Source organism: Peromyscus maniculatus, chromosome 6 (genome assembly GCF_049852395.1).
Source record: "Peromyscus maniculatus bairdii isolate BWxNUB_F1_BW_parent chromosome 6, HU_Pman_BW_mat_3.1, whole genome shotgun sequence".
Lineage (NCBI taxonomy): Eukaryota > Metazoa > Chordata > Mammalia > Rodentia > Cricetidae > Peromyscus > Peromyscus maniculatus.
In genome coordinates this window covers 28610183-28635587 of record NC_134857.1, presented here as the reverse complement: position 1 = coordinate 28635587, position 25405 = coordinate 28610183, and the positions used below count along the sequence as shown (strand labels likewise).

The 25405-nt window shown below is 36.6% G+C and overlaps 1 protein-coding gene across 1 annotated transcript in view; it reads right to left on the bottom strand.

Annotated features, from left to right (window-relative positions):
- Positions 1–255: 255 nt before the first annotated feature.
- Positions 256–25405, bottom strand: part of Pcdh10 (protocadherin 10) — a 71513-nt gene continuing 46363 nt past the window's right edge. The window contains exon 5 of the mRNA XM_006994545.4: positions 256–5981. Coding sequence (XP_006994607.1) covers positions 5911–5981 — 71 coding nt within the window. The 3' untranslated portion in view covers positions 256–5910. The remainder of the gene's footprint in view (positions 5982–25405) is intronic.

The window sequence follows — 25405 nt, the reverse complement described above, 5'->3', positions numbered from 1 at the left end:
TCATTAATGTTTAGAAATTATTTAGTTAGTTTGACTCCTAGACACAAGTAATTTCAAGTATGGTGATGAGCACTAAAAATATGTTTGTGACTACTTATTAAGTAACAGTATTGAAAAAGACCTACTCAGTCCTCCAGCAGTATTTTAAGTATGATGTTGCTACACTGACAGTTTGTGAGCCAGTGTGCTTCATGTCTGTGGCTATGATAAAATATCCTGACAAAAAGCAACATAGGGAAGGAAAGTTTATTCATCTTACAATTCCAGGTTACACTCCATCATTTTGGGGAAGTCAAAGGCATACACACTCAAGTAGCCAGTCATACGACATCATATTCAAGAGCAGAAACAAATAAATGGTCAGGCTGCTTGCTTCTTTCTCCCATTTGCTTTCTTCTATCTTATATAATTTAGGATCTCTGCTACGAATTGATACTGCTCACAGGGACTGGCTCAGTTGACAGTCAAGACCATCCCACAGGAATGTTCACAACCAACTTGGTCTAGATAATTGGTCACCTGCTACACTTTTTCCAGGTGATTCTAAGTTAAGGTAAGCTGACATTGAAAACTAACCATAACAGTGGGAGACACATGATTTGAACTCAAACATTTCTCAAAAACCAAGGCAGTCCACCTTTTGTACTGACCCAATGTTTGCATTTTATAAAGTGATGTTTCAAGGAGATGGTCTCTTCTTTGATAACATCACCACACACACACACACACACACACACACACACACACACACACACACACCACTAAAGCAGTGTTTACAAATCTTAGAAAAAGAGTGAGAGAACTGATGACCCTTTGTGATGATTCTTCTCACCTCCTGTACAATTCTTCCAAGGATATTTAACATGCTGTGGGAAAAGTAATCATTACACCATCTGTTTACAGTATGTCAAAAGCAGTATAAATTATATATGTAATAAACCATGAATTGTGTCAATGAATAAATAATCCAATGAGGGGGACTCAAGTATTAGGCATAAATTATAAAAAAAAGAAAGGAAGAAATAAGAAAAAGAAAGAGAGACACAGAAGAGAGGGGGAGGAAGGAAGGAAAGAAAGAAGAAAAGGAAACCAGAGCAAATTACTTTTAGATGTACGTTTGTGTATTATGTTTGGTGTGTGTGTGTGTGTGTGTGTGTGTGTGTGTGTGTGTGTGTGTGTGTGTGTGTGTTCACCTGTGCATGGGTAGATACACAAGCACATGTGAGCAAGCACATAGAGGCCAGAGGCTGACCTTGAGTACCCTGTTTCTTTGTTTATATTTTTGTCTCTTTCTTTCTTTTTGAGTCAGGGTCTCTAACTAGCCCTGGTTGTCCTGGAACTCATTATGTAGACAGGCTGGTCTCAAACTCACAGAAATCCACCTGCCTGTAACTCAGAGTGCTGGCATTCAAAGTGTGTACCATCACTCCTAGCTTGGGTGCCCTTTTTGATAATTCTTCCCTTCACTGGTTGAACCCAAAAGTTGCCAAATCTAGGTAGTCGAGCAGGCCAGCTTCCCCCAATTTAACTTTCCAGTAACTAGGATTACTAGTGGCTGCCCCACAAACCTAGTTGTTGATGTAGATTCTGGGGAATCAGAACTCTGATCCTTAGACTTGCGCAGCAAGTCCTTTCTTCACTGAGCCAGCTAAATACTTTGCCCCCCAGTTTGTTATTCTAAAAAGTTATTATGACTTAGACAAAATGAACATAAAATTGTGTGCTTAGGGAAGTGGGAAAATCTTGGAAGAAGTAGGGGAGGGAAAATGATCAAAATATATTGTATGAATTTTTTTCAGTTGAAAAATAACTACCATAATGACCTTAACCCAAACTATATTAAAAACCTCATTTGCTATGTCTGATGTGCATCAAATTTTCTAGTTATTGCATTTCAGCTGTTATTTTGTCACACAAGTTTAGGCCACATTTCTCACAGCCCAATTTTCTATTTCTGAGAAGTAAGTGGAATGGTAAATCAACATTTCCCAAAATATGTCCTTCATAACTCTCATTTAGGGATGCTAATTTTGTGCAAAAACATTTTTATGGTCAGTGGTTTGGAATGTGAGGCTAAAATACTTTTAAACAAGATTGTTTTATGGAAAAACTCCCAAGAGACTGTTAATATGATAAAGAATTTGAAATCTCTCAGAAAATGATAGAACATACAATGTCCTTTTGAAAATGAAATTCCCTATAATTTCCTCTTCACTTGCTCCCACCCAGTTAGTTAAAGTGAGGCTTCAGTAACATATGTTGTGAGGTTTAAACTAGGAGATTTCTTGCTTTCATCTTCTCCCCATGTATGCTACTACTGATTTTTCCTGAGGAGGAATAAATATCTGTTCACTATGCGTAGGGCACTGAAGGCTGTCAAACGAGGCTATTCCACTGTAGTATATTTTAGTAAGCCAATGCATTTATTGGCATTACTTACAAGAACATGGCTGATTCCAAGGCTGCGCATCATGGAAAAGCCCACCAAGGCATGTGAACAAGGAAGCTGTATCCCTGGAGCTTCCTACCCAGTTTGCAGACAGATGCTTTGGAGAGTCTCCTCTCCCAGCAATTTCTTGATGCTTTTCTAACCTTTAGAAGTAACCTTGTGAATCTTGTTACTTTTTCTGATCCTTGTAAATTTCATGAAACTCTGGAGTCATTTTGAGCTTCCATGTCCCTTCCAGGAAAGATTTAAAAAAAAAACAAAACTACACATTGACTATATATACACTTTGCCACAAAAAAAATATAGCTACACATTTTTATATACTATTTTATTAGATTCTTACATTTTGGCAAAAAAAATAACAAAGGTACTCAATACAGAAGAACTTTTATCGTTATACATATAATAAAGTCTTAAGTTTAATTTAACCATTAAACTCTTCCCATCATTCTTATTGATTGTACCATAAGTTCTGAATAAATCACCTATCTCTATAGTCATAGTGCATAGTGTAGGGATTTATGCCTCTGCAATAATTTCTCTTTAAAATTCAGAATCTATTTTGGATCATTCCAACGAAACATTACTTTGAGAAGTGCTCCATCCTATCTTCTTCTTTAAACTGAAAAAATGACAACAGGCTCCCACAGATCATAGGTCATTTCCAAGCTCCAGTGTTCACTAGCCATAGCATTTAGAAATAAGTTTATGTGTCTCAGCTTGTCTTGTGTTGACGCGTGGATGAGTTCCTTTTGATGTAAGTGATGTAACAAAGAGCACACTGCTTTTCCCAGATGAACTGCTCAGACCAACTGAGAAAGCACTAGCTTTCTCACAATTATTTTTAACCTCATAATTATTTTTAACCTATTTTAAAGACCATTCTGGCATTTTTCCTTGGTTTGTGCTATACTATAGAGTCACACAAAAACGCATGGGTTTTTTTATATCATATTTTAACAAAATAGCATCAATTATTACACTTATCAGAAGAATAAGATGTAATGAATATTTATCAGATAATAACTATAAACATTTTATTGGGTTATTAAGAGCCTTGTAGGAATTTAGAGAGTCTTCTCTTCCCAGCAAGAATCCTAGATGAATTCATGGCAGGGTCCAGTCACAGAACATAAAATGATACTCCACCTACATAATAGGGATTGTTTTGTCAAATATCGTCCCACAAAGAATTGTATATATGGTCAAATTTAGATGTGAGAACTGATCTAAGTGTCTGAATTAACCATAGAGCTTTAGTAATGATGCATGGTTTTCAAGTAGTGCAGGTAGTGATTCAGATGTCTTAGCATCATTCTAGGTCATCTATTTCCTATTTGTTCAGTTGGTTATCAAGGACAGTTCTAATTCCTTATATGCACTAATTTGTTAGTGCATGTCTGAAACATTCAAATATTCAAAATTTTGTCATTTGTCCCAGAAAAAAAAAAGACATTTCAAATTGTTGTGTTTTAAAAATGACAGTTTCAGAGCAAACTGACAATTATGTTTTCCTAAAATACTACTTGAATTATCATCATTTCCTTCCATACATATTTTGAAGATTAATAAGTGGTGGGTTGTGCAAGATGCCAAAAGTGGGAAAACTCCCTAGCCTAGATTGAATGCATAACGATTACAATCCATTGCCTCCTCATTTCTCTGTGAATTACCATTGGTTTATAAGTATTTCTTATTCAAAACGTTTATCCTCTATCTTTCATTTCAAGTGAAGCTGGTTAGAATTGCTGCATTCTGGAGACACCAGAATTTAGGTCATTTTGTTTTGAATTTTCAAAATTTTGTTGTTGTTGTTGTTAACCAGTTTAGATGGATTTTTTTTTCAGTTATTTATAAGGAATTTAATTTTATAAGAAGGCATGCCCTTTACATAAAAAAGACAAAAGGTTCTTTATGTATTGCTAATTCAAAAGACTAATTATGAGATCTACTTAAGTGAAAGCAATCATGATATTTATAGACTATTAAAAGTTAGCAGAACATACTCTTAAAATAAAGTTAGTTTCATGTAATTTGTTCCTAATAAGTTAAGTGTTGATGGCAAGTTTTGGCTTTGCACAGACCCTCTGAGCTTCTTTTAGTTTCCCATTGTTGGTAAAAAGGAATGAAGGCATTTTGGATACTTTTCTTAAAAACAACATTTTACTTAAATTTCCATGTATGTGTGTTTTGCCTGCATGTATGTATGTGCACTGGTGAGTAGGTCTGCCAGAGGCAGGTATGTGACCCCTTGGACTTTGAATAATGGAGAGTCGTAACTCTCCATGTATCCAGTGAGAACTGAATCCCAGTCACCTGGAATAGCAGGAAGTGCTGTAAATTCCCTCTCCTTTTTAAATACTCTGGACATGCCTACACTGGACCTGGGAACATGCTTCCACGTGGAAGAGAACTCCTTGTTTGTTGCTGAGATCTTGAAAGTTTCGCTGTTGCCATGTGGGTTTTCTATTGACTTCCTGAAATGTAATGTTTAACATTTCTGGCATGATAGATCGGGTAGATAATTCCTTCCTTATAACATTCTGCTCTGTGGTGGAGGTTAGGCCACTGTCCTCGAAAAGAGGTAAAGCTTTTGTTACACTAGGTCTCTTGATTTGCTTCATAGGTATTCGCATTTTGGTACAAAAAGGATAACAAACATCAACAGATTAGGCCATTCCCAGGCAGGATTCTCTTGCTAGGGATGACAGTCTCTGTAGTTAAAGACTCTTCAATAATCTGTCAGAAACGGGCTGTGCTGTGTAGCGCCGTTCATTTCTATATCCCATTTTGGATTGATGTACTCGCACTTTTATATCCTTCAGCTCAATATAACATTTGGCCTTTCATGTTCTCAGTTTAAGCTACAGGGAATTCAAAGATATTTCAAAGTGTAATTATACCAATCTGCATATAAAAGGCTATATGTCCTACAGAGGGTTTTATGAAAAAGTAAATGCTTTCAAAGAAGAAAATTAGAAGTAATTCCCACAACTGAAAGTCACCAAAGTTAATGCATATTTCACTTGATGGGAACATTTTATATTTTTAAGCCAATATATTAATATTGTGTGTGTGTGTGTGTGTGTGTTGTGTGAGTGATGAGGAGTAAAGTAGAAGCGAAAATTGAAGAGCAAAGCAAAGAAACAACAAGTGCACATTATATATGTTGTTTGAGAAAATAGCCACGCCACACCAGAAAAGTCAATGCTTATAGTACTGTAACAGACAATGTGTTTCTCAATTATCTATTGTATTAGCTATCTATTGTTGCTAAACAAGACTCCCAGGAAGAGAGCAGCATAACCCTCCCACATTTATCTCACAGTTTGTGTGGTTTGGAATTAGTGCAGCTCAGTTAGTGCCCGGCTAAAGTCTCACGGGAGCTTTTCGGTCACGCTGTCTGCTGGGGAGAAGTCTTATCCGAATGCCTCAAGTCGAGAATCGGCTTCTGAGCTCAGTCATGTGGTTGTTTGCTTGCCTCCATCTTTTGTCAAATGAGCCTCTCCACGCAGCTGCATCCACAGCATTTCTGCAAACAGCACAAGAAACAAACAAACAGTATACAAGGAGCTTCTCAAAGAGGAAACCATAGATGCTGTTCTACCCTGATGTCACAGAGATGTCCCCTGCCTCCTCCCACTGTGATTTCTCAAAGCTGGTTTGTTATAGTCCACGTCCCTTCAAGAGAAAGGTTTGAATAACAGAGGCTGTCTCTCTACATGTGTCTGTTTATGCAAAGTCACTTTTGGCCTTTAAAAATATACAAAAGACCTTTTAAGATGGAAATCCTATAATAATTTTAAACTGAACAAACATATTGTTTTTTAAACAAATTCTTCAGCTATATTTTTTCAAACATTTTGCTCTTCAAATTAAACTTTTTGAATTCAGCAAGTTGCTTACACTTAAAATGATGAAAAATGACCTGCTTTTTATCTTTTGAGGGGGGATTAGCATTTAAGAAATCTCAGAAACATAATTGTGTGGTTCTAAAGCTAACAAAGTGCTTAGCAGAGAAGTTGAGTAGCATATGGTTATCCCAGTCCCAAACAGTAAACTGTGTCTGTATGTGCCAATTCTTAATTACCAGCTCATTAACACACAGGTGTCAATTGCTGGTGGCAAAGGCAATACCCACATGGCCTAGTTTCTGTCATGCACAGTGTAATTAAATTGACCTCCAGTGCTGAAGCTTGCTAGTTTCCTGTTACCATTTAGACTCTAATCTCAGGTCCTAATCAAATTAGAACAATATGGCAAATAAACCAATGTAACAAAAGAAAAATATGCTATTTTGTGCTATTTTTAAAAATAAATCTTCATTTGAAAAATATAATCTTAAAAAGAGTTGTCTAAATAATCACTGATGCTAGATACAACAAACAACAGGTAACAATGTATATCACACATACTGAATGTTAATAAGACCAATTTACATTTGATAATAAGGGTACAGTTGTTGCAAAACAAAAGGAAAAATAAATTATTATAAATGTTACATTTAAGTAAATGAATTGTGTGTGGTATGGTTTTCATTGTTGATATGTAATGAAAAATGCATTGTTTACTTTTACATTTTGATTATTCATTCAAATGTTATTTTATCTCAAACATAACAACACTTTCCAATAAAGCCATAGCAAGAATAAAAGCTATACTAACAGGTATTTTACAGCTAAGGTTTCAAAGCTATGAGGGGTAAGATTATCTCCTGATGTTCTTCTGTGGGTATCACAAAGGTTTGCTCATTACGTATAAATTTCATTTTCAAGGTTCTGGTTAAAGAAATTGGAGAGGTAAATTTTTGTACTAGCCTTTCTTCCTCTTAAAATTTTCCTAATGTGAAAAAAAGTTTAAAAAAAAAAACAGAAGAAACAATAAAAGAAACATGAGAAAGCACCTCTTACATTTGGGGAACTTTAAAGCACAATTGGGTGTACCTAACATAACAATATTGACACCATTTAATTCTTAGTAACAAACAGAGTAGAAAGAAGATGTAAGATTTATTGCACAGAAAATCCCAAAGGCTCAGAAACTGATCCTGCAAATTAGCTGAAGAGTGAGAGTGAAACTAAACCAAGAGCAGGATCAAAAAATGCCATTAAGATGTCGTTAGACCTCCCAGATGCCCTCATCTGCCCACACAGGTAGGCGGTCAAGTGTTCACTCGAGTTGGAAGAAAGGCTTATCCTCTTGGAGGGTAGCACAGACAGTGCCTAGATTGGAAGACAGAAGGCAGAGTTTAATGTCTGATCATCATACTAGACATCTGGGTATTCAGTCTCCCGGGTTTCTTTTACCAATTAACTTTGAGAGCCCAAGTACTAGGGTTATGCTTCTAGGAAGGAGAACTTACTTAAGGAAAATATACCTAAACACAATAATGTGAATTCCCTAATCAAATGATTCCACTAAAGGACTCTATATACCTACATACTCAATAAATGCTTCTCGTCAACAGTTTACCATTTAAAGTATACTGTAAAAATAGTCGTGATACATTTCTATTCTTTCTTGTTAGAATTGTGTCCAAAATTTAATATGTGCCAGAAAAATCTGTAGCAGTGTGTTATCTCCATTTATATAGCATTTTAACCATAATTACAAGAAAGACACACTATTCACTGAGATGTCTCTCATCCATACATTCAGGTGAATAGGAAAAGAGTTTAAATGTGTGAAAAGAGTTCAAATAACTGTGTCAAGGAATATAAAGGGAAACTTCTTAGAATTAGCATTATAAAGGTAACAATAAACTTTTTAATCTAATGGAAGTTTAGATTACAAGCATCTTAGAGGATGAAAAAAATCCCAATAAAAATTAGAAGATAAACATGCAATAAACAGATCCTATGTTATTGTGGAAAGTAGATGTTGAAAATAAGTAATAAAAAACAGAAGTTAGTAGAGGAAGTTCAATCTGTAAGGAATAAAGAATCTGATAAGCAAAGATGATTAAATAATAACAAGAAAAATTTCAAAATCATTTGTTTCATTTGTAGGTTCAAAGAATTTACCAGGTGCCTTCAGTGTGTGTGGTAATCTAATTGTATTGAAATATTATTTTGATTTGTACTGAAATATTAATTTGATTGTATGTTAATAAATAAAGTTGTCTGGGGGTCAGAGCTATTAGAGCCATAGCAAGAGTGTGGCGGTGGTGGCACACGCCTTTAATCCCATAGATATCTGTGTGTTCAGGGTCAGAGCTATTAGAGCCATAGCAAGAGTGTGGCGGTGGTGGCACACGCCTTTAATCCCATAAGATCTCTGTGTGTTCAGGGATACAGCCAGCATTGGAGACATATGCCTTTAAGACCTAGGGGGCTGTACATTCAGACAGTGACGAGGCAGTCATGTGTTTGGGTTTACAACCAATGAGAAGGCAGAACAACATACTTTAAAAATACGAACCGAGAGGAAGTAGGTCTTTTTTTTTTCGCGAAGCTGGGACAGCAGGAGGAAGGGTGAGATTTTAGCTCTGAGCTCTGACCTCTCGGCTTTCTCTTTTACATTGTTTCTGTGTTTCTTATTTAATAAGACGGTTGGTTACATCTACATCTGGCGCCCAACGTGACAAGAATCCATTAAAAACTGCTTGGCTTGGCGGCAGGTCCGCTTTCCCGCAAGGGCGGCAGGCGGCCCGCGGCGGCGGCGGCGGCGGCAGCGGCGGCGGCGGCAGCGGCGGCACACGGCGGCCGGCGGCGATCGGCTTCTTAGTCCGAGCTGCTGGCGTCCTAGTCCGGGTAGCAACTTCTAGCCCGGGCCTAGGTCTGTGAGCAGCTTGCCTAAAGCCGGTGCTACAAACAACTCAGACCTGCCCGTAAAGCCAACGCACGTGGTCGGAGCTTAAGGAAGCCAGACCCAAGCCTTGACTCGGCACAAGAGGGAACACGTGGCTGCATTTAAGCTTTAGCCGGCTACGCTTTCTTGTGCGTTCTCTCTTTCCTCTCTCTCTCTCTCTCTCTCTCTCTCTCTCTCTCTCTCTCTCTCTCTGGATTTACACCTGGGACACTAGGTGGCTGCTTTGAAAATCCCCTCGGATTTCTACTGTTCTACGCAGATTTGGTAAGTCATAATATATCAGATATTTTAAAGGAAACTATCTAAAAGAGAATTTTTTTCCACATTAAAAAACAAATGGGTTTTATGTGTACATTGGAAGAAAATTGGTTTTTGTTCGAAATTTTAGGCAGTCTGGCAATGGAACAACTATATAATATTAGTATTGGTGGAATTATGCACCTCATCACTATAATAATCCACATTTTAATATTTAAAAAGATAGTCAATTTAAGTGCCAGGATAACAGCGTTAGAAGAACTTGTTAAACCTGTAAAAATTCAGACAGAAGAAATTAACAGTGAAGTTGTTTCAAGTCGGGATCATAAGGTTGCAGAAAGAAAGCCTGTTTTCACACAGTCACCCTTAATTTATCCTGTAACAGTACAGCAGATGCCTGATCAAATGGCTACACAAAATACTTGGGCTCCAATTGAAATGTTGGATTTAAAAAGGTTTAAGGAGGCAATAGTATCTTATGGCATGCATTCCCCATATGTAAAGCAAATGTTAAACACTTGGTCAACATATAATAGGATAGTACCACAGGACTGGCGGGACCTCGCACAAGGTGTTCTGGAACCCAGCCAGAGACTTCAATTTCTGACTTGGTTTAAGGAGGAGGCTAAAAACATAGAAAAACAATGGAGGGATAAAGGAGTACAAGTTTGCCAGGATCAGCTTATGGGCGAAGGCCAATATGCTTCAGCACAAGCACAATGTTTATATGATGTCCAAACCCTAATTTTATGTCGAACGGCAGCCTTGAATGCATGGGACAAAGTTGAGGAACCAGGAAAAAAATCTGAGTCATTTACAAAGGTGAAGCAAGGCCCAAAAGAGTCTTTTACAGATTTTTTACAAAGACTGGCTTCAGCAGTAAAGAGAACGGTCTCGGATTCAGAAGCTGGTAAGGCAATAATTGAATCTTTGGCCTTTGAGAATGCGAATGCAGCATGCAAAAGAATAATCAGACCATTAAGGGCAAGATCTGCACCTATGGAAGATTGGATTAGAGAAACAATTAATGTTGAAGCTGATGAGCATGATGATACATGGGTAGGAGAAGTAATTTCAAAAGGTTTGAGGAGTGTTAGATGTTTTGGATGTGGAAAGCAAGGACATTTGAAAAGGGACTGTAGACAGGTCATTTCCAGAAACAATGTTTCTTCAAGGAACAATGGCAACAGAATGCCCCTTCCTTCTGGAGTATGCAGAAGGTGTGGTAAGGGAAAACACTGGACCAACGAATGTAGATCAACAAAGGACAGACAGGGTAATCCTTTGCCTCAGTCTTCGGGAAACTCCCAGAGGGGCCTCAGGCAGGCCCCCAGTGCAAATCCAGTTCAAACCTTTCCGGCAGCCATAGAGGAAATGCCTGCTCTGGAGAGCGATTAAATAACCAAATGCCTATTGGAATAAATCATGCTGGTCAGAATGATGAAACAGAGAGAATAGAAAATTCAGGAGAAAACATAAAGAAAATTTTTTGGCAAACTTCTATTAATGAACAAAGACCAAAATTAACGATAAAAATAAATGGTGTTTTGTTGTCTGGTCTGGTAGACACAGGTGCGGACGTTACCATAATTGCACCAGAATTTTGGCATCCAACTTGGCCTCTTCAGGAGGTAAACGTTCAACTGTTAGGAATTGGGACATTATCTCAGGTGAAACAGAGTGCAAGATGGCTCGAATGTATAGGTCCAGAAGGACAGAGAGGAAAATTAAAACCATATGTGGCTAACATAACTATGAACCTGTGGGGTCGAGACTTGTTGCAACAATGGAATACTCAGATTAACATCCCTCCAATCTCAGAAACAAATCATAAACTAGCACATGTTACTGAGAGAAATATTAGAAGATATTGTTCTAATGAGTGGTCACCAGCCATCCATATTATACAAGAACAGGGCACAATAACTGATGATCTTCCAAAGACACCAACAGCTCTACCTTTAAAATGGTTAACAGACAAGCCTGTATGGGTCCAGCAATGGCCTTTAACAACAGAGAAACTCCAGGCTTTAGAAGAGCTGGTAGAAGAACAGTTAAATGCTCAGCATATTGAAGAATCAACCAGCCCTTGGAATTCTCCTGTATTTGTTATTAAAAAGAAATCTGGTAAATGGAGAATGGTAACAGACCTTAGGGCAATTAACAAAGTAATTCAGCCAATGGGTTCTCTACAATCTGGGATGCCTTTGCCTACTCTGTTACCAAAAGGATGGCCTCTCATAGTTATTGATTTAAAAGACTGTTTCTTTTCAATACCCTTACAAGAAAAAGACAGAGAAAGATTTGCTTTTACAGTGCCTACTTATAATAATTCTCAACCGGTTAAAAGATTTCAATGGAGGGTCCTCCCACAGGGAATGTTGAATAGCCCAACTCTGTGCCAATATTTTGTACAGCAACCATTGGAAGTGATACGTAAAAAATTTCCTAAATCTATAATTTATCATTATATGGACGATATTTTACTAGCTGACTCAAATGCAGATACTTTAGAAATAATGTTTGAAGAAGTAAAGAAAATTTTGCCTCGCTGGGGATTACAAATTGCTCCTGAAAAGATACAAAGAGGAGATTCTATTAATTATTTAGGATATAAAATAGAGCTACAAAAAATTAGACCCCAAAAGGTGCAAATTCGGAGAGATAGACTACAGACTCTTAATGACTTTCAAAGATTATTTGGAGATATTTCTCATCTACGAACTATTGTTGGGGTAAAAAATGATGAACTGACTAATTTGTTCAAAACCTTAGAAGGTGACAAGGACTTAAATAGTCCAAGAGAATTATCACCTGAAGCTGAGAAAGAATTAGCCTTGGTAGAAAAGAAAGTGCATGAAGGACACGTGAATCGTATTGATCCAAAGCTGGATTGCATTTTGGTTATTTTACCTTCTAGGCGTTCTCCTACTGGAATATTAATGCAGAGGGAAGATATTATATTGGAATGGATATTTTTACCAAATAAACCAAATAAAAAATTAAAAACTTATGTGGAAAAAATCTCTGACTTGATTTACAAAGGAAAATTGAGACTTCGTCAATTAGCAGGCATAGACCCAGCAGAAATTGTCGTACCATTAACTAAGGAGGACATTGAAAAATTATGGACAGAAAGTGAACCTTGGCAAAGAGCTTGCAGTAATTTTTTGGGAGAAATTAACAGCAAATATCCCAAAAGCAATAGAATTGATCTTATAAAGAGAGCTGAATGGATCTTGCCTCGAATTGTACGGCAAAAACCCATATCTGGAGTTCGTACATTTTATACAGATGCCAACAAAGAAGGAAAGGCAGGTTACAAATCAGAAAATTTAAGTAAAGTGGTTCAAAGTCCGTATAATTCAGTGCAAAAATCAGAATTGTATGCTATTCTGTTGGTATTAATGGATTTTTCAGAACCTCTCAACATAGTAACTGACTCTCAGTATGCTGAAAGAGTGGTGTTACATATTGAGACTGCAGAATTTATCCCTGATGCTTCAGAATTAACTTCACTATTTATTCAATTACAAGATACAATCAGGAAAAGGAATCATCCTTTATATATAACTCACATTCGATCCCATACTGGTCTGCCAGGCCCTCTAGCACAAGGCAATGAAGAGATTGATAAATTATTGATAGGAAATGTGCTGGAGGCCTCAGAATTTCATAAAAAACATCACGTTAATAGTAAAGGTTTAAAAAAGGATTTTTCCATAACCTGGCAACAAGCCAAAGAAATAATAAAGAAATGTCCTACTTGTTCCTTCTACAATCAGACGCCATTACCAGCAGGATGTAACCCAAAGGGTACTCAGAGAAATGAAATCTGGCAGATGGACGTGTTTCACTTTGCAGAATTTGGAAAATTGAAATATGTACACCACACTATCGATACTTATTCAGGATTTCAATGGGCAACTGCTTTGAGTTCTGAAAAAGCTGATTCTGTAATCACTCATTTGCTAGAAGTTATGGCCATCATGGGTATACCTGCACAAATCAAAACTGACAATGCTCCATCATATGTCTCTGTTAAAATGAAACAGTTTTTTGCTTATTACAATATAAAGCATATTACAGGCATACCACATAATCCTACAGGTCAAGCAGTTATAGAAAGATCAAACAGAACTCTAAAGGATATGCTAAATAAACAGAAATGGGTAACGAAAACCCCCAGAAATAGACTGCATAATGCTCTTCTAACTTTGAATTTTCTGAATGCCAATGAGAAAGGAACAACAGCTGCAGAGAGACATTGGATAATAGAAAAAACTACAGAATTAAATCAGCCTATATACTTTAAGGATGTGCTGACCTCAGAATGGAAACCAGGGTATGTATTACATTGGGGACGTGGTTTTGCTTTTGTTTCTACAGGAGAAGATAAGCTGTGGGTACCATCAAAATTGATAAAGGTTCGATTTGAACAAGAGAGACCTCTTAATTAGAGGAGGTGATAGTTCATCAACCAGCATGAACATCCAATTTAAACTAACTTGTATCAATAAAACATGCCTTTTCATTTCATCAGATAATAACTTGCCAAAAAGGAACATCCCCAAAATTAGTCTTGGGGAAAAGTTTTTGTTTTTGTCTTTTAGGAGAATGAAGGTTAAGGAATCTGAAGAACACTGGACAAATGAGACAACTGAAGAAAAGGGACAAATCATCTATCCCAAGAAACAGAGTGAAACGGTGTATGGGTATATATTATCTAAAAAAATTTTATGTCTTCCTAAATGTTTGTTTCTGCTTTTCTCTAAAGATTTAACACTATTGGTCTTCTAACAGTCCCAGTTCAATTAAAATTTAAAGCTGACTTTGGAGTTGGAGAATGGCTCTCTCCTTCTTTAAAATCAAGCATGTTGTTAAAAGGAAAATGCAAACTCCCTGTATCATGCCAGAATAAGAGCCATTTCTGCTATGGTACAGGACAAAAGCAAAATTAATTAAGGGACTATTCTATTACTAATCTCAACTCTTTGATTCTATTCTGATTCTTTAAACTGTTCTCAAAGTATAAATTTTATATCAAAATTTACAAGATTAATATATATATATACATTTTAAACTTTGTTAAGATATGAATGGTCACATAGAGTACTAACTAATTCTAGAAAAAAGGCTAGCTGCATATATATGTTTTTGTGTTCGAGTCTCTTATCAGTTTTCTGCAGGAAATCATGGCCAGGCCTAACATCAACTGAAGTCTCCAGAAAGAAGATGGGGCCCCACAACAACAACAATTCCACGTGGACAATAATAATATCATTAAGCTGACAAACATCATCCATAGATCAGCTTTGAACTACAAGGTGCTCAGAGCAAATTTGAGATGACTAGCTGAGATGATCCAGTCTCAAAGACTACTTGAATAAGGACTTGAGATAAACCCTCAACTTTGGCATTATACACAGACTGGATAATGAAGGATATAGTTACCTCTCCTAGAATTTGACAATTAACCTAAAATTTTTCTTTCAGGATAAAGAAAACTTCGCCCATACCCAGCAGGAAGCAATTTTAAGAATACGACGCCCACATTCCCAAAGAGGTGGTGTGGGGCGGGTGGTTTTTTGGTCTTTTTAATGGGTTTTGGGTCTGGGATAATTTTCAGTATTTAGGGGGGTTGGTTACAAGTTATTGTCAAGGGTTAGGAAAAAGGCTAAGCAAAGGAGATTAGATTTAAGGTTCTTGTTTAAAAAAAAAAAAAAAAGAGAAAGAAAGAAAAGAAAAAGACAATTACTAGTTTTAAATACTTTACATTGGATTGAATTGTTTTATATTGTACACAAATTTGAAACTGATATTGTTAGAAAATGCTATATGTATATTTCTAATTGTATTAATTCCATCCATTTAACAATGTAATGCAAATTTCTGATCCTTGAATGTTATTATTATCAACTATTAGGATATAAAGAAATGAAAGCTAGTAGTTAGACATTATCATAGAACTTGTAGTCATATTAGATATGTTTTAAAAATTGAGCAGAGATGTTTTAGACAGGTCATCTTCAAACCCTTCAGAGATCTACAGAATATGGCATTTAAAATGTTTTAATAACTTAGAAAATTCTTCTTTTTTGAGACATGTCGGCTCCTGGCAGTACCAATCTACTTTAGAGAAAATATGGGCATTGAAGAAACTGCATATGGAGTCAACTTTCATTCTGGCAAAAGTTAGCCACTGGACAACAAAGTATCCTCGAATCAACAGGACAAAATGGACAGACAGATCACGAAACAAGGGACTACTGATTCTTGCCAAAACAAGTGTGGTTATGGCTTTATCAAAAGGCATCTTCTGATGCCAGGACAATATGGCCCCATCCCTGAAGTGGCCTTCGCATCCGGAAAAGGTACGGTGCCCTTTTCTTCGAAGGCAGCTTAACAGGCAGAGGGCCGATGGATTCTGTTGTACAATGGAACAGCAGCTGAAAGCTCATGCCTCTCAAAAGTAGACTGGCATTTAATAGAGGGATGTGGAGAAGAAGGGGATGCTGAGATGAAGCCATATATACACAGCCAAGAAGAATGGACAGCTGAATTAAAAAACTGTCAACAATTTCCAGAATTTAAAATCCTGAATCATGACAGGACACTAGTGGAATTCAGGTGTTTCTGGTACGTGGACTGCTCTCACCCAATGTGAGGTTGAACTGTTGACCTTGTGTACATCCTACTTCACAAATGAGTCTGTCAGATACACTAAGCCTATAGGCTGAAGATGATGCCCCAACACTGCGGAGAAACCTCAGGTGACTGCCCAGGCAGCTGGCTGTTTCTGTCAACTCACAAAATTTTTTGGAAGTTGCTTGCATGCACTTCCTGTTTTTATTTTTGTTAGCTAATATTATTCCCTTCTTGGGTCTCTGAGGGAGTTGAAGATTAGTTAGTTATGGTTGAAGATTAGTTAGTTATAGTTGAAAATTAATTAGGATAGAAAGTACATTAGATACATCTTGGAATTATCAAAATAGGATAGATAATGGAATTATTTTCTCTGATTCGTCAAATACCTGTTTAGGTATTTATTACTTGTATATATTGTATATAGTTATTGTACTTTTGTATATAGTTTTTCTTTTGTTAGTCATAACCTTTTGCTTTTTTTCTTTTTATTAAAATAGAAAAGGGGAAATGTGGTAATCTAATTGTATTGAAATATTATTTTGATTTGTACTGAAATATTAATTTGATTGTATGTTAATAAATAAAGTTGTCTGGGGGTCAGAGCTATTAGAGCCATAGCAAGAGTGTGGCGGTGGTGGCACACGCCTTTAATCCCATAGATATCTGTGTGTTCAGGGTCAGAGCTATTAGAGCCATAGCAAGAGTGTGGCGGTGGTGGCACACGCCTTTAATCCCATAAGATCTCTGTGTGTTCAGGGATACAGCCAGCATTGGAGACATATGCCTTTAAGACCTAGGGGGCTGTACATTCAGACAGTGACGAGGCAGTCATGTGTTTGGGTTTACAACCAATGAGAAGGCAGAACAACATACTTTAAAAATACGAACCGAGAGGAAGTAGGTCTTTTTTTTTTCGCGAAGCTGGGACAGCAGGAGGAAGGGTGAGATTTTAGCTCTGAGCTCTGACCTCTCGGCTTTCTCTTTTACATTGTTTCTGTGTTTCTTATTTAATAAGACGGTTGGTTACATCTACAAGTGTGGATTAAAATAGATACATATCAAATTCCATGATATTATGAGCTTTCAGAACTTGATAATAAAAAGATTATTCCATGCATTTATAAAGGGGTCAGGGGCCCTTCAGGAAGAGTTGATTTATAAAAGCATACTTTTGTAAGACAGCATGTTGACCCCTCTCAATCTAAGAATGGAGAGTTAAGCATGACAGCGGCTCTAGTTCTCAGAAAGCCTGAGGACTGGTTGTTAAGGCCAGCCTAGTGGCTCTGTCTTTGGCATTGGATTCAAATGGTCCTTCTGACTCTCAAGGATTTTCATCCTAGTTACCTTTAGCTGTCAAATTGACATGGCCTAGAGAAGAGAACCTTAACTGAGGCATTGCCTACTTCAGATTGGACCATGAGCGTGTCTGTGGGGGATTGTCTCGATTGTTATTGATATGAAATGACAAAGCCTATTGTGGGAGGTACAATCCCTAAGCAGGCATTCCTGGGTTATATAAGAAAGCTAGCTAAGCCATAGTGTGTGAGTCAGCAAGTAGCATTCCTCCATATTTTGGCTTCCAATTCTGGTTTCAGTTTCTGTTCTGACTTCTCCCAATGATGGAGTGTGACCTGGAAGTGTAAGTTAAACCAACCCTTGTCTCCCTATTTTGCTTTTGATCAGGGTGATTTATTAGTGACAGAAATAAAACTAGGACAGGTAACAAAAGTCCACACCCAAGGCCACCCATAGCTGAGCCCTACATGTCTGTAGATGTCAATCATATGTCTGCACAAACCACTCTGAAGTAATGTTACAGGCAAGATAGACTGTGGACAACTGTTCTACATCTTCTCAAAAAGCTAAATTTTCCTAATGCATGACTGAGTCTGTGTGTGAGGGATTGTACCTATGCACCTAATCCTGGACAGTATGCATACTTATTCTATGATTAACCTACATCCCTAGTCATTCAGCCATATTTTCAAATAAAGTTGTCTTCCTCATATCTTAAATTAATTGGCCTGTCATGAAGCAAGAATCTGGACTTGATTCCTATAACAATAAACACTAGGACTTCGATAAGATAAATGAATAGCTTGGTTTTGGGGTCTGCCACAATTCTATAATATCGGATAACAGATATCATTATATGTGTCATACAGAATATTTCTCAATCACTTAAAGGATTGAGGTGTTATTGAGAGTGATGATGATATTTACTTTATTTCTCAAAAGAGACAATGTTGGTGTGTATGTGTGTGTGTGAACAGGTGTGTGCAGGTACATAGGCACATTTGTGAATGTAGGAGCTATAAGCCAGCATGTCTTGTTTTCTATAACTTTCCAACTTATTTTTTTGAGACAAAGTCTCTCACCGATATTTTTTTGAGACAAAGTCTCTCACCGAACAAATAACTTCTAAATTCAGCTAGACTGCTTCACCAATAAGCCTTACAGACTATTCTAGCATTTCTTCAACAGAATTAGGATTACATGTGTGTACCAACTCTCCTGTCTTAGTGGAGGTCATCAAATGTAGGTCTTCATGCTATATAAGCACCTAAAGACTGAGCCATCTCTCTGGACTCAGCAACGTTGAGCTCTTGAAAAGAACATCAATCAAATTTCATGTTCCTAAACAGACAATTTAAGTGGGATCAACTATGACTTCCTTAGAGAATGTCCATTTAAATTTTGGAGTGGGAAGTTAATCCTTCTTTGTTAGAGTTATGGAGTGTTAATAAATCTACATTCCTGGTGGTATACATTGGCTACACTAATTGTATATATGTCTCTCAATTTTCTTTGTTTTCAATGCCAAAGAACACCTATAAAATGCATGTTTTTAAAGAATATGTATCTATATGGCCTTCTTCCTCTTGCTCATGCACTTATTTTTCATCTTAATGAGACCTTGCTGCTTTCTAGAAATCTCAGTTCATCTTCATGTGGTAAATTCATATCAAGGCTTTAAAGATCTAATGGTGACACTAGAGTCAAGAGCCTTGATAACTGGCACAGTCAAGAGGATGCCCAACAGTACTGTGCAGTTGTTTACCTCCTCCTGATATCTAGTGTCCTAGCCAAACAGTTTGGGTTTTTGTTTGTTTTTGTTTTTGATTTTTGATTAAGGCGGCTGGGCATAATTGTTCCTTCTTTCTCCAGAGTAGGAATGACAACCAATGTCTTCCTCATCTGAGTTTCAGGGAGACTGTTTTTCTCTCTTCCTGAATGCAACCACAGTGACACTCTATGTGGTATTTTGTGTCCTCTCACATGCTGTGATAATATATGACTGATCCTGTTTTGTCTTTCTTGTCTGTCTATCCAGCATCAGATATATGTGGTATCTACTCCCATAATCTGAGGGTAGGGTTTCTTCACCAACTAATGGTGTGAGTGGTTGGAGATTTCCAGAACTCTTTTCATTCTTTCTTATTTTGCTTTTGTGTATTTCACTAAAGTGGTTGAAGTATCATAATCTCTCTTTCACAGAAATTAACTCCAATATTAGAACTTTCTCTGTTAGAGGGAAGCACATTGAAACACAGCATATTTACAGGGAGGTAAAAATAACTGAATGATCTAAGGTAGTAGTTCTCAAACTGTGGGTCTCAACCCCCACAGGTTCTATATTAGATGTGGTACATATCAGATATTTACATTGTGATTTATAACAATAGCAAAATTACAGTTAAATTAACTAACAACAAAATAATGTTATGTTTGGGGGGGGGGTCACCACAGCATGAGCAACTTGGTTTTAAAGGGTCACAGCCTTAGGAAGGTTGAGAACCACTGCTCTAAGGGAAAGCAAACCACTCTATCTTGCAAGAAGCTCCTTAATTCCAGGCTGTAAACAACTCAGAATAGCTTCAGGGAGTTCCTGAAACTGAAAAGTTTCAAGGGGTCCCTCTTTCCCTAAGAGTGCATAAGCAGCAGAGACTGCTGAGGGTCTTGGGTAAGCTGAGCTTCCTGAAATAAGCAGAAACCCATGTTCTCCAGCCCCAGAAAAGCCTGGAAGAAACAGAGATCAATGGAACTGCATGGTGGCTGTTATGACCAACTGAGTCAATTGAAATGGCATGTTGAAGTTTCTGTTTTTTGTTTTTTTGTTTTTTTGTTTGTTTTGTTTTTTTGAGTTGTGTGCAGGTTGTGCAGTGCACTCCAGGTCTCCAGCTTCCATGAGCTGTCACCCAAGCTGATAGGGCCTTTGGTGATACAACTGTATTTGCAGCTGTTTTGGTAGCTCCTCACCATACCCTGTAAATGACCCCAACAAAACATATTCATTCACCAAGTTAGACTTGCTGTTGTATAAGTGTTGGTGCTGTAAGTTATTTGCATATTATCAAATATAGTTGCCTCTGGTGTTTCCATGAGGAACAGACACAGAATGGAAAGCTAGCTTGGTACAGGTTGAGATTTCAGTATGAAAAGAATGGGCTAGACTAAATGTGAAATTTATGGGTCGGATTCTTGGATAAATTTACCAACATTCATCTCTTTTTATCCATAACATTAGAACATGGAGAGCAACAAGGCCCTGTTCTGTGCTAAAATACTGTTGCTGGGAAGGACTCACTTAAAAAGAAAACACCCAGAAATAGTATCAATTTCTACTAAAGGCCTAGAAATGAGTTATAATGAGCATAGATTCAAAACTATGAACAATTGATACCTTTAAAATATTTAATGAAAAAGTATTTGAACTTCGATTAATAGGAAAGATAACTAATTTTACAGCTGTTGTATCTTTTATTTTTACTAATTTTTTTTATATTAGTTATGTGGTATTTTGCGTATGTCACAAAAGATGATAGAGGATTTGGTTCCCTCTGTGTCTTTTTCATTTATACTGGCCAAGCAAGCTTTCTCCTAGATACTCCAGACAAATTGTCCAATTTTTAAAAATTAGAAATATTTGAAATTGACAGATTGCACATCCAAAGTCCTATCCAAGCAAATATGATTCAGGAAAAATGTTAGCTGGCACTAAAATTTAAATAATAACCATCAAATATTACACAAAGAATTATCAGAATGTAGGCTAACTACCATCATTTGCTCCTAGGATAAAACTACAAAGTTATTTTGTATTGCTTATAAATTTTGTCTTTCTGGCCTTCTTGATTTGCATAGTAAAATTTAAATGAAAAAGAGAAAACTGGAAATCACTTCTGCAAACAAGACTGCAAACATTCCTGTAGACATATTTTCATTTCTTTGGTGGTATTTCATTTAAAAGAATCCCAATTAACTTCAGAAAAGGAAAACCTTATCTTCTCTTCTGTCCTGCCTACATCAGGCAGATGACCATCTACCAGTGAGACACTGAGATCAACTGGTCTTCTTAAATGTCTTTACATTCTTCTCCTTTCCGCTATTTTCATTTTTTTCTTTATTAAGAAATTTTTTATTCTTTTACATACCAACCATAGATCTCCCTCTTTTCCTTCCTCCTGCCCCCCTACCCCAGCTATTCCCAACCCACCCCTCATTCCCTCCTCCAAAAAGGTAAGGCTATTCTACTCTGAAAGAAAAATATGTTACAATATTATCCTAGCTACAAGGTCATAATAACATAATAATAGATCAATGTTTTTACCTTGTTAAAGAAAAATTGAATGGCGATTAATTATTTTCAGTGTTGGCTCCCATCATTCCTATTGCCTGTGATGATATGATATACTCTTTTCTACAGAAGAGTTGTGGGAAATTGTTTCTTTGGAGGGCATGAGAAAGTGGATCAGTGGATACAGTGCTTGCTACACAGACCTAAGGAGCTGAGTTTGATCCCCCAGAACCCACAAAGAAGTTAACACAACACATCAGCCCTTAACTGAAGCACTAGTAGTAGGGGAGGAAAGGAGAAGGATAGATCCTTGGAGCTGGTTGGCCAGCCAGCACAGTTGATAGGGGAACTCCACATTCGATGAGTGACGTTGTTTGAAGAAGTAAGGTTCACAGTGAGGAAAACATCCTATGTTGACCTCTAGCTTCTACACGTGTGCTTTCACACACCAATATGCACACAACGTGAAAACAAGAATGCACCAAATTGTTTCACAATGAAAGACTATATATTATATTGAATCTCCGTGTTTGACCCCTAAAATTTAAAAACCTCCTAACATCCCTGTTTTACACCACAACATTATTTATATCTCAAAACCCATTTCCGTTACAGAAGCAATACCTGGACTCAACAACACAAATTTTAACACTATTAAATGACTATCAAATACTACAGAATGTTTTGTGGTGTTTCTATATAATCTGCTGGATGTGTCACTCAGTTTTCTATGTATTCTATTTGTTAAAATTGCAAATACAGTGTAATTTAGAACCGGTGTTTTGTCTTTGAAGTGAGTAATGTTTGCAGACTTTTTCACTGAGATATTGGGAATTTGGCCATGAGCATCCCTCTTCCTAGACAAGTGCTTTGCAACTACACTACACTTCCAACTCCGAATACACTTTTGTGAGTTTATAAACCCATGTCAAACAAATAAAAGGTGAGGGTCCATAGAGACATTCTGATGAGATCATTTACTCTTACTACATTTTAAAATACTGTGTATGTCTGTTCTTTAAAAATGTTTTACTGAGGCATACCACATCCTTTAACATGTTTCTTTGCTAGATTTGAACTAAAATCACCCACTCAATATCTATTTTTATTAACTTTACTTTTTTCTTTCTGTTCTTCTGTCTCTCTGTCTCTGTCCATCTCTCACACACACATTCACACACACATACACACACACACACACACACACACACACACACACACACACACACCTTTCAGATTTAAATTCACTTGGTATGTTGAAATGTCTATTATCTTCCTATGGTCCTTGTAAATCTTTTTATAAATGACAATAGTTCTCAAACAATGTCTAAAGAAATCATTAGTATTTCATGGTGTTAAAATCCCTAAGCCATCTTAGTGATAATGAAAAATATTTAAATATCTTGGTAATTTAATGTTCTAAAGACTAACTTTGTACTTACTAAAATTCTCCTCCATCACATGCCCCCAAACATAGATTTTAACAGAAGTAAGATTTTAACAGATGGAGAAATTGAAAATTGACTATTTACTGCATTATTAATTACATTAAAAAATAAGGACAAGAAATCTTTCACTAGGCTGGAAAGATGGCTTAGAGGTTAAAAATTCTTGCTATTTAAATTTGGTTACTATCATCCACATGGTAAAATCACTACTGCCTGTAACTATAGTTCCAAAGGATCTGAAGCCCTCTTCTGGCCTTCTCAGTCACCTGAAAATATATGGCATACATTTACACAAAATACACATGCATACACATAAATAAAATAAAAATAAATCTTTAAAAACGAGAGAACTTCCACTCATTTTAGAATTCAGCTTACTTTCTGGCTTCCATAACCCCATGCCCTCTTTTTAGAATGAAGCATACTTTTTGGCTTCTGTAATGCCCCATGTGAACATCTGTGTCTGTTGTCCTGTCTTCCATGGTAATAGAGCAGTTACTTACAATAAGGGAAGGGAAAGGAAAAAATAAGGATTCTCATTCAGATAAAGTGGCTTCCATGTTAATGCAGTATCCTTTCTCACCAGAGACACTGGATAAAGAATTTCTCAATAATCATCAAAGGAAAATAAAGGGACAAAATATTGCAACTTATCATCATCCAAATGATGGACTCACTTAAATTTCTACATGATTTAAAAAAAATCCTTTTAAAATGGAAATGCTCCTTTAGAGGCATCAATTTGATTACTGATTAATATGGACTGTATTCTTTTAACTGGAAGTGTAAAGGAATTTACTAAATTCAAAAGAATAAGAGAATTCTAGAAATCTTTTAAACATCAAAGGACAATACCAAGGAATCAGGCTTTTACCAGGCTAAGGACTGCCTACCTGAAGAGGCCTTCAATTAGAACTATTAAACAGGCAAATTGCATTGAGCAGATACGCTAAAACCGCCTTAAGTAATTTTCAAAGTGAATAAAAGACAAGCAAAGGTGTAATCATATGCGAGAAAGATCCCATCAAATGTGCAGTGTTACGAATAAATATCCTGAAAGGCCATTGGCATCAAAAGAGTAGCCCTGATACATTTCAATTTCTACATGTTTTATTTGTAGGAATAAATCATTATTTTAGAGTTGATGAGAGAGCTGAAGAAGGACTGGCCCTCGGGAACAGGTGAATTTATTTCTTGGTCTGCATTCTCCTAATTAATGGAGAGGCAGAGCTAATGAGTGGACACCCAAAGAAGTGTAGACTCACCTTGAACTTTTGAAATTATTCTTGCATATCTACAATTCTTGATTAGGCTGGGATATTTTCCACTTGTAGACTGTGTTCTATAGTGCTTAAAATTGATGATGGTGAAAAAGTGCTTAAAATAATAATAATAAAACATGATAACAGTAACAAGCTACCTGTGTTAGCATTGTGCTATGGATATCCTATGAAGGAGGTCACTTAATTCTGAGAAAAACTCCTACCATTAATAATACTTATCCATATTGTACAAAGAATAGAGATACTATACGATGTGAAGTAACTTATCAGAATATCTTCTTTCACTTCCTACTGCATGAAACAGTTTAAATTTGAAATAGAGATCATATGGTTCAGTGTGTGGTAAACATTTGAAGGGATGACTCATAGCAAGAATGGCATTTCACACTATGCTCTGTTTCACACATATATCTGAAAAATTTCAAAATGAACTACTGACTTCAACATGAATGATGTGCTTTGATACTGTCCTAGTTATATTTTCTTGTTGTAATTATTTTTCTTTATATATTTTCATGTTACTATTTATACTGAATTAATCTCAGCGTCCACTGATTATTTTGATCACATAATTTTCATCATTTCATCATTCTAAATTTCCTTGTAATTTGTTTGGTTCTTAAGCAAATTAGAGTTTTCCTGAAGGAAAATGTAATAATAGAAACTTATGATTTGTGATGGCCAGTCAAGGTCAGTAAATAATAAATTTTACCTCTAAAATATATTTTCTTGACTTAATTGGAAATTAATGAGATAGATTTCACAAAGGATGAAAGTTGATGCAAGGAGGGTCATGGGCAGCCCATAATTATTACTGATAATATTTCATGAAGAATCATCATTCCAATTCATTCTTTCTAGGATACAGAACTTGAAAGCAAAACAAACACCTAGCCCTTTACTTGCCACCTGATAAAATGAATCTTTTATG